The sequence below is a fragment of the Neurospora tetraspora genome (assembly GCF_033439725.1).
Source record: "Neurospora tetraspora strain CBS 560.94 chromosome Unknown B0H65scaffold_3, whole genome shotgun sequence".
NCBI lineage: Eukaryota > Fungi > Ascomycota > Sordariomycetes > Sordariales > Sordariaceae > Neurospora > Neurospora tetraspora.
Genome location: NW_026944385.1, coordinates 2094233 through 2103685, shown reverse-complemented (window position 1 = coordinate 2103685; position 9453 = coordinate 2094233). Strand labels below are relative to the sequence as shown.

At 50.5% G+C, this 9453-nt stretch overlaps 3 protein-coding genes across 3 annotated transcripts; all 3 read right to left on the bottom strand.

Annotated features, from left to right (window-relative positions):
* Window positions 1-1303: 1303 nt before the first annotated feature.
* On the bottom strand, window positions 1304-1833 carry B0H65DRAFT_461586 (uncharacterized protein). The gene has a single exon (XM_062826606.1). It carries the CDS (start codon window positions 1811-1813, stop codon window positions 1448-1450), a length of 366 nt encoding a protein of 121 aa, XP_062682947.1. The 5' UTR covers window positions 1814-1833; the 3' UTR covers window positions 1304-1447.
* An 848-nt stretch (window positions 1834-2681) lies between these two features.
* B0H65DRAFT_507854 (uncharacterized protein) lies at window positions 2682-4161 on the bottom strand (the record flags this gene model as incomplete). Its single annotated transcript, XM_062828176.1, has 3 exons — window positions 2682-2878; window positions 2997-3924; window positions 3991-4161. 3 exons carry the CDS (start codon window positions 4159-4161, stop codon window positions 2682-2684), a joined length of 1296 nt encoding a protein of 431 aa, XP_062682946.1.
* A 1065-nt stretch (window positions 4162-5226) lies between these two features.
* Window positions 5227-8718, bottom strand: B0H65DRAFT_157867 (uncharacterized protein). Its single transcript, XM_062821188.1, has 2 exons — window positions 8531-8718; window positions 5227-8465 (listed from the first exon to the last, which is right to left on the bottom strand). Exons 1-2 carry the CDS (start codon window positions 8557-8559, stop codon window positions 5420-5422), a joined length of 3075 nt encoding a protein of 1024 aa, XP_062682945.1. The 5' UTR covers window positions 8560-8718; the 3' UTR covers window positions 5227-5419.
* Between the last annotated feature and the right edge of the window lie 735 nt (window positions 8719-9453).

Below are 9453 nucleotides of genomic sequence, written 5' to 3'. Positions count from 1 at the left end.
TCAGCGCCGAAGAGACCACCACCGAAGAGGGAAATCAGGGCGGCGGTGTGACGAACCGTTACAAGCACAGGAGTATATCGCTGGGATAGGTAGAACAACGGTAGTAGTAGCCGAAAGGTACTGATTGATTGTAGAAGCTATTGCTTGCTGAAGAGCCGGTATTCAAGAGGCCTGGGGAGGCCGTCTTATATACTGGCCTTCATGGACCCGTCAATCCGGACCCGGGCCTTCGGGTCCTTCCTTCGGGTCCTACCTGATTGGTCCCGTTGGTTCTATCTGATCTAGCTTACATAAGGGATCCTTGATTGGATCGTAACAGGCGGTTCGTTCTTGCCTGTAGCATTTGGGAGTGGCGGGGAGGCGGTCGAAGTGCCCCCAGCGCTTGGACAGATTGGATGCGTGGATGTCATGGAGGTTGACAGAGTGGAAGGGGTAGGAGGATGTTGTTGTTGGGGGCGGGAAGGGGAACTTGGCGAGGATGAGGTCCATGTTGCTGCTGCTGTTGTTATTGCTGTCACTGGCTGCTGTGTTGTGGATGAGGACGACGAGGGCGATTGTGAAGATTGCGGAGAGGAGGTGGAAAAGGAGGATAAAAGGCCAGAGTGGCTTCCACCATCGTCGGGTTGCCGAGTGAAGAAGGTGCAGGCGCGCTGCGGCGTGGTTGATGACGAGAGGCGAGCCCTTATCCGTCATGATGTTTATGGTCAATTCTGGTTTGAGGCCGAGTGAGTGAGTGATTGGTGGTAAGATCAAGGAAAAAGGAGTCCAAGACCGGGCGCAGAAACAATAAAGTTAAATTATGCCGTGAGCTAGTATGCGAATTGGATGAAGTATGAAAAGCTGTGGAAAAAGAGGAAGAGAGAGAAAAGGAAATGAGACATGTGGGCAGTCGAGAATCGGACGACGAGGAACGCAACTTCCAAGAGATAGATGGGAGAGGTCCTCCCTGTGACTTAAACAAGGTGAGAAACGGAAGGGGCGGGATATGGGACGTGATATGCGCATGAATCACGGAACATGGCCATGTAAACGAAATGGGCATTTTGTCCCTTTATGCCTTGACGTTGAATTGGGATCCTGCGAGAAAGCCCAGCGGCTGCCAGAGCTTGTTGGGAACATATTGTTGTTGGCTCATCTTATTCTTGTTGGTTAATCGTTGTTCTGGGACCAACTGGCCGTGGGAATGCCTCCCATCCGCGCCTTTGTCATCAACCGGTCCGGGCCAAGACGGGAGTCGCAGTTGGCCCTTCCCGCCCACGCCGCCCAACAACTGTTTGCTTCCGTCTAGTAGCTCCCTTCCGCTACAACCAACAACACCCTGGGGTGTTGCATTTTTGATGGCCTGCCTGACCTACTACTGACTCCCTGAACCAACTGTCCAATTCTTCTCTGGAAAAGTCAACTTTACCATTTCCCACCAGGTTCCTTCTCCCCCCCGCGTACTTCCTTAATTCGCATCATCCCCAACCGGACACCCCGGCGTTCCATAAATCCCACCCGCAACCCAAAACGCCAAATCCATCGCCCACCACCCCGCCAGTGCGATCAATCCCCTTATAAGCCACGAAAGAAGCGTGACTCCGCACACCTGAAAAGCTTTCCCATTGCGCCAAAGCCCCAAGCATACGAGTCCGATGAAGATAATCACCTGGCTCTTCAACACAGCCAGTATCCAGTGATGCGCGTACCACTGGTCGGCTGCGCCGAAACCTGCGAATAGGGCGAGGAGGGTGGCTGTTCGCTCTTGCTCGAGGCACGGTTCGGAGAGGGAGGGTGTGCCGCGGGTGTGGAGGGGGGGATGGTGGGTGGACATGTTGGATGCTGCAAAACGACCTAGTCAGAGTTTGGTCTGTTAGCCATTATGTCCTTGAAACAGCGCTTAAAGTAATGGGTACCTAGGTGGGAGTGGAAGCAAGGCCTTCCTTACCTCTAAAAATTTCCTCTAATCGTGGGCGGTCGTGGACGATGAACACGAGGATGGTCGCAGCTAGCGTGTAGTACAGGATAAAAAAGAGTAACACAAACTCTCCCAACCGGGTGCGGAAGAAGCTTGGACGTTGTGATTGCTAGGGGATGGAAGGAGGGCTATCCATCGTCGGCCTGGGAACCTCAAGCGAGGCAAGATGCGGCAGTGAAGATGTATGACCGCCAAAGGCCGCGCTTTCTTCTGCAAATGGATGTGCAGTGTACTTTCTCAATTCTCAAGGATAGTGAAGATTGACGTGGAAACTTGGTTTTGTTCGTGGTGGGCAGCCGGAAGTGTTTTGGAGGAAGAGTTGCAAGGAAGGATCGAAGGTCAAGTGCAGATTTTGGAAAAAAAATTCATGAAGCAAGAATGCAATAAAGCTGTCACTGTCACCATATGATGAGAATGATGATTCAGTGGCACATCAGCCGGCCTGTGGCCCCGATGGATCATTGTTGACTCGTGTTTGCTTCCACCAAGTCATTTGCTGGAAGTAGTCTCAGTTTCGTCGGTGCTTCAACCTACTGACCAGAGAACCATGCGTCAGACCGCTCAGAAGATGGGTGTTTCATGCAAGAGAGGTCTTTGCTGGTGGATTAGAGAAGGCGATACATGTAGTATTCCAAAGCTTGATGGGTTCTCTTGCGTTTCACCCTCGCGCCCTAGAGCTATACGCGCGGACACTTGACGCCCCTTAATACCTGTAGTATTACTGCTACCAAGTTTTCGCTGGCTGCTGTCGTAACTGCGAAGAACGGCCGGATATTGGCGATAAAGGCATCTCTTCGGCCCGGGGCTTCGTCTTGCGCAGGGCATTAGCTATAATCCAAGGTGTTCGCCTTTGATGCTCTGGGACTGGCTCGAACCACTTTTTGGCGTGGTCAGTGAGATATTGGCTGGCGAATAGTTTGCCTGGAGAGGTGAGCAACACCGTCTGTTAGTCGGGTCCTGATGGGCATTGAGGAGGAATGCAGGGTCGTCCATGAGACAGCACATAACTCATTTCTGTTGGTTAGGGAGAGATACTTACGCACGACTATGGCAGAGAACTGCCCAAGCAGTGGCATCCAAGCGACCACAGCAACAACCTGACCAAACCCCCATTCGTCTTCAGCATACGAAGGCCCAGAAAGCTTCCTAACCTTGTTGCGAAGGTACATGAAAAACACCAGGAAGACCCAAGCAATGGCGAGACTGGAAAGAACCAGGAAACCGCCCAAGACCCCGGTAACAGCCAGGTACAGCGACAAAGCACCACGGCTCTCCTTGGTTATATCCAAGTCGGTCTTCTCGCTGACAAAGCTCAGACGGATACGCCGAATAACAAACAGCGAGGCGCCCCAGAAGATGATGAGAGCCAGAGTAGCGTAAGGCGTATACTTGACGAGGCCCTGGACGTAATGAGTCGATTGCCCGCCTTCGAGACATACCGACTCAAAGGTCGTCTTGTTCTTAGGAGATTTGGTTTCGCTGAAGAAGGTGATGCTGACGCCCGTGACTAGGAGGAGGAGCGCAACGAGGCCGGAGAATGTGAGGACCGGGTATTTGGTACGTCCCGGGAACCATGGCCAGAGACATAAGAGGACAGCGACGGAGTGGACGGCTCCGAGGTAGCCGAAGTATCCGGAGTAGATGTGGCCTTCGGATCTGTAAACGACGTTGAACGTGAGGGCTGCTATGACGAGCGTGAAGGCAAAGACGTAGCAGGTTGACCAGAAGAGCTCAAGGCAGTCGTCGAAAGCTCTGCGGAGGTCTGAGATCTTCATCGACTGTGTCGGTTCTTGAGAGGTGTTGTTCTTGGTAGGATGCTCGCGAGGGGGTTGCTCCGGACTGAGGTGTTCGTAGTCTCCTTTTTCCAAGTGCTGTCGGAAGTATATGGTGTCTGAAATTTGGAAGCCAATGTATATGAGTAGAAATACGGTTGCAAACACAGCCTGGATAATGAATGCTGCATCGACCTGTCATCATGTGTTAGGAGTATCTCGACTTGAACTAACAAGACAGGTATGAACGGTTGAACTCACTCCGATACCCGATACATCAGGGTTGCCCTTCCACGTCAAGGCCTTGCAGAACTCAGGAAAACATTCGTTACGAGTCTGATCAATGAGCGAAATAAGACTATCATCGTCGCCGGTGGTAAAGAACCAGTCGACAACTTGGCCCCCGCTGTAATTTTCAATCGCAGATGCCATTTCGGGCGGTGCACAGCTTCTCACGAACTTATCAAGCGCAAAGAGGGGAACATCCGAAGTCGGTGAGTCGTCTATGTCGTCCTCACTCTCATAACTCGTTTGGTTTAGCTCATCGAGCAAGTGCGTGGCACCTTGGAGATAACCAAAGAAAGCTGTGGCTGATTTCCCGCATCCATTGGTGCAAGGCCTGTGAATCATGCCAGTAAGGTCTCGAAGAGTCAGTTGATCTAGAGTCTTGCCAGGGCTGGCGCTTGGATCCAAATCTGTGTCGTCTGCCATGGTCGGTCTAGGGCTGGGAGCTTGACGAAGGCCAAGGTGATGAGATACCAGGGCAGAGGCGTCAGGACTCAGGACAGAGTTTGTTGAAGCTTGTGAGTGATATGCATGCTGGAGGAATGTAAGTCTTATACGAGTCATCACGACACCACTGCCCGAGAGCCTTGTGCAAACTCCGAGTTTGTGTGGGTGGCATTCCCCGAGTTCGTGACACCCGGCAATTTGCTGACACTAGAGGTCACACCAGGTTACACCACAATGGTTCTGTGCCCCAGATCTTCGCGCGGTAATCTCAGTGGTGGCCATGAACGACGGCATTTCCCATGCTCACCATGTCTCGGGAAGCAGTGGCGCAGTGGTTTCCTCGATAGATAAGTGTAAGAGAAGTCGTAATGGGCTATCATTTCTGTAGATATCACAAGCTTGCAAGCATTTTGGGGTAATGGTGTGAGACGACGTTGACATTGTAAGGGTCAGACATGTAAGGGCGCGTATGAAATGGGGATAAGAAGCATGGGAAGCATAGATACAGGGAGGAAAACCTAAGAAAAGGAAGAAAAGAGACAAGATATATAGAGCATGGAATGAGAGAGACATGGGAAAAAGGAAAAGAGAAAAAGCAGGAAAGGAAAATCGAACGAAGACTTAGGAAGAAAAGGAAAAGGAAAAAACAGGAAAAACAAAGCAATGTAAACGACCACAACGAACAACTGGTGGAAGAAGAAGACTATGCAAGTGAAGGACCTATCTCATGGTTAGCCATCAGTTGTTCACAAACCCAGGAACCCATTATACGAAGAACTTGCCCACATCCTTTCCCAGAACAGATGAACCTCCGCTTCAAGCTCCTTACGTGTGCACATAGGTCATCCCTTCAGAATCCAACCCCTTTGAGAGCCGTCAAACCAAACGTGCTCTCAAAGGGAGAAAGAAGCCGTAGACCTCCTCACTTTCATCACCTCCATCCACTCCCACCTTGACTCTAACTCACACTGTCATTACGGCTTCGATTCTCTTCGACAAGGTCCAACATTAACAACCGCCGCTTAATATCCTCAGGACATTTTTCGGCCTTTGATATCCCAAACTCCAACAAGGTGAAGAACTTCTCATCCGCATTTATGGTACCGCAGTAGCCGATCAGCTTCTCTATGATCGCAGACCGGAACTGGTTCAGAGCCGAGTCCTCTGTCCACGTGTCCTTATAGCAGATGTGTGCGCAAAATTGGACAAAGGGAGACTTGCTTGGCTCGTCGTTTAGGATGATCCAACCGAGACTATCGAGTTCCAAACTCGTGATAACGTCGCTGATGTGGCTGGATGCGTCCAGGCTTGGATGTTTGCTGAGAAAAGTGTCCAGAGTCGCCAAGTAGTCCCGTTGATATTGGTGGCGCAAAGGGCGCTGGAATGGGGACCAGATATAGGCAAAGAAGCAGGAGATGGACCACAAGGGGGGCTTTCCGAACATGGGGTGCTCTAGAAACTCTGCCACGTAATGCGTAGGAGTATGAATTTGAACACCAGTCATGCTGGGATTGAACACCGAAAATATAGACATGTTCTTGGTGCCGTAACATTTTTCGGAACATTCAAGCAAAGGCTTTGGTTCACGATCCCAGAACTCTGCATTGGGATCGGCCCCGTAGTTCAGATAAAGGCCGACCACCCGGAAATCAGGCTCAAAAGCAGTAAGAAACTGCCATGTCTCCATGTCACCAGTACACTGACATACGGGGACCCCATAAAGCCAAAAACATATCCGCATCAGAAAAACCCACGGTGATATCTTGAACTGGATCAGTATCCTTTCTAACTCCTGTTTGGGGTCCTGTCTGTGCATAGAGGTAATCATTTTTTCTTCGGCATAATGGAATCCGGCAGTTTGGTCGATGAATGGCTCGTTTGGATTTGCCCCAGTACGAAGAAGTCGCTCGACCATATTATGGCATGGTCTCAGAGAATATCGATTGAGGCGTAACCCCCGGAGGTTGCCCGAAAATATTAATACTGTAAATTGGAGGAGTAAAGGTCCAGGCAGACCATCCCGATAATCGGGAGTCTCCATTGCTTTAGCTTCAAAGTATTCACTAAGCAAAGAACGGCAAGCATACAACACAACCATCTCGCGGAAGTAAGTGGCAAGATTGAGGTAGGGTCGCTTGCCAGCATACCGTGCCATAAGCAGCATCTTGTTCTTGCGTGATGGTTCAGAGGCTATAGCTTGGAGGCTAAGATGATGAAGAGCCCTCTCATATTCGTCGAGTAGAGTGAATACGGCTTTGAAGTCCTCCCTTTCGATAACAGATAATGCATTCGCTGCGCACGCTAGCATGTGTGTGACTTCATCTCCCAGGTCCGAATGAAGCTCAATGAATGAAGAATCGGAGCGGTAGGATTCAACCGGATATCCCTTTCTTCTAATAAGGTGGCCTTTCATGATCCAAATATGGATATTGAAATTGTTGCTTAACTTGGAAGAAAGGAACTCCTGAATCTCTGTCGTCTGTATGAAGTCGTGCATTGTTCTGTGAAAATATTGTACAATGGGCGGCTGAGGACGGTTTTGCATGATCGGTGCTTCTAGAATCCCTTTTGTCCGCGAGTTGATGATGTCCTGCATTTGTGCATATCGCTTCGAGATACATGTGCGCAGTTCGGGAGATACGTGTTCATTATCGTTGTGAAGCCATTCATGAAACGTGTCGTGAGTTTTGGATGCCTTTGAGATTTGGACAAGGGAGCATTGCAATGCGTAGCCCGGCTCGTCAAGTTCCTTTTCCATATTGCAGTATATTCCTGCGTCTAGAGGTATTTCTGGATAATTGTAGTTTACCGAGTTCGGGTTGTAAACTGTTGCAGCTTGGAGGAAACATGCCATCTTGCTCTGGTAGACGGGGTTGACGCTCTCCAGCATTTGGCGAAAAAGTTTCTCGAGGTCGCCTGGCAAGTGCTCCAGCCGCCTAGTGAGATCGGTAACTGTGTCGTGATTTGACAAACCCTCCCGGAGGGACCTCGTAACGAGGTATGCCCAGAGGAAGACTCCATCCGCTTTCTTGGTCACCGCTTCGACCATGTCCATTCTTTCTGTTTCGGTCAAGCTGTTCGTTTTCCATTTGGGATGGCACTCTAGTTGTGCTGCAACGTATGTCTTGATATCGTTGTATGTCAGATCCTGGACGTACAGCTTGCGTGAGAGGTCTTTGCCCAGGCCATCCTCAAAGACTGGCCATGGGCGACTTGAAAGACACATCTTGATAGTGCCAGCCCGAACTAAACCCTTGAATATCTCACAAAGTTCGAGATGATCTCCTTCATACTCGTCGAGTCCGTCAATGAAGAAGCAGAACCTCAGGGATGAACTGGGTTGTAGGGTAGCCATAGCACGGAGAGCATTGGCCAATTCGGCTATTGTCCACGGCGTGGAAGCCGCTCCTGGGGCGCCCGCTCTTGCCCATCGTTCGGGACAAGCTTGCTGAATAGACAAAGGATAACTCCTGAATATGTCGAAAATCAGAGATCGGAGCAGGCCGTGCCAAGATTTCTGCATCAAGGTGCCTGAGCACCAGAAGTAGTGACTAGCCACTACCAGCTCGTTCCCCCCAGCCCATTGCTTTAGGAAGGTTTTGGTTTGTGTGTGATCTGCTAGGAATTTCATGAGGGTTGACTTCCCCGACCCGGGCTTCCCCGAAACCCAGAAAATACCGTCTCCCGACTGAAGCCATTTCGAGAGAGGAAAGTTTGAGTCAAGTGCCCACCCAAAGGTCTTCACATGAGCATCCTTGATGGTGTCGTGGCGAACTTCACGAGTCTCGTAGTTCAGACTGGCCAGGACAGACTCGAAACGCAGGAGTTCTAGAGTTCCAACCATGCTAGAGAGTTGGTCCATCAGCGCCTTGAGGTCGTGAATTGACGGTGACGATGGGTATTGCTCCTTGTCAGCTGCCGTCATGTCCTGGGGTCTCATTGCCATCGTGTTTCCATGGCCTTGAATGGTTACGACAGTGACGTGTGCATCCGATATCTCCTGTCTAGCAAGGGTATATAAGTCAGTTTTCGTAAATGCCGACTTTCCAAAAGCTTTCGGGGGACACACCTCAATTGTTGGAAAACATGCAGTTGCATTGCTTTTTGTGTTTTATCCAGCCTTTCTTCGATACTGCGCAGCTGTTCTTTGAAACCTGGGAGTTTGAAGGCAGCCTTGACACTCCCCAAGATCCGGCGTCTCCTCTTGCCTTCATTGCACCGGTGGGCATTCAAAAGGTCAATGATAGCCTGGCAGTCATGTCTGAATTGGACGAGAGTTTCTGGAAATAGAGGTCCTCTGGTGAATGGGCCCTGCCGTTGGCCTTGATGTCTAGGTTCGAGCTAGAGGCAAGCAAATCTTTGTAGTGCTGTTCTATCGCAGTATGCTCGGGCAAAATACCATCCTTGGAGTCGTAGATGGCTTTGGTGCCCGATATCAGCTTGGCGCCAAACTCTAGAAAGGCGATGGCGCTGCTGGCGACCCCGATGACCGAGGCAGGGTCCATTTTGGGAGGCGCAAAGCTTCTCGTCAAGCCCGGATTGCGACTGATGATGGGTACGACTTCAGCCCATATACTGGTGTTGCTTGGTTCCCTGGCGATATGCAGTTGAGAATGGGATGGGTCGTAGGAAGACGATGTTGGGCAGCATCCATTCAATTGAACCAGTCCTCCCGCATCCCCCCTCCTCCTCGTCACATCCTCGTTAGCCCAACGGGACAGTGCTGAATGATAGAAAACGTTGTGCGATTGGTTGCAATAGTGCACACCAAATTGAGCGAATCCGGTTGTATACAATAACAATCGGTAGTGGTCCAGTCTGGTGGCGGCGTTAGTGGTGATGACTGTGGAAAAAAGACGGAATATTGGTGGTTACAGAGAATGCAGATTCCGACACAACGGAATGGCTATTGGCCATATGATGGACAGTTACACCGCAATCCACGCCGAGACCTGCAAGCCACAGATACCTCTAGGTAGTATAGCTACTCGT

Excerpts from the sequence above, each read along its gene's own strand:
- B0H65DRAFT_461586 (XM_062826606.1), bottom strand. The coding sequence starts at position 1,813 with ATGTCCACCCACCATCCCCCCCTCCACACCCGCGGCACACCCTCCCTC.
- B0H65DRAFT_157867 (XM_062821188.1), bottom strand. The coding sequence starts at position 8,559 with ATGCAACTGCATGTTTTCCAACAATTGAG. Across the intron at positions 8,466-8,530 it reads CATGTTTTCCAACAATTGAG|ACAGGAGATATCGGATGCAC; the intron begins GTGTGTCCCCCG and ends TACCCTTGCTAG.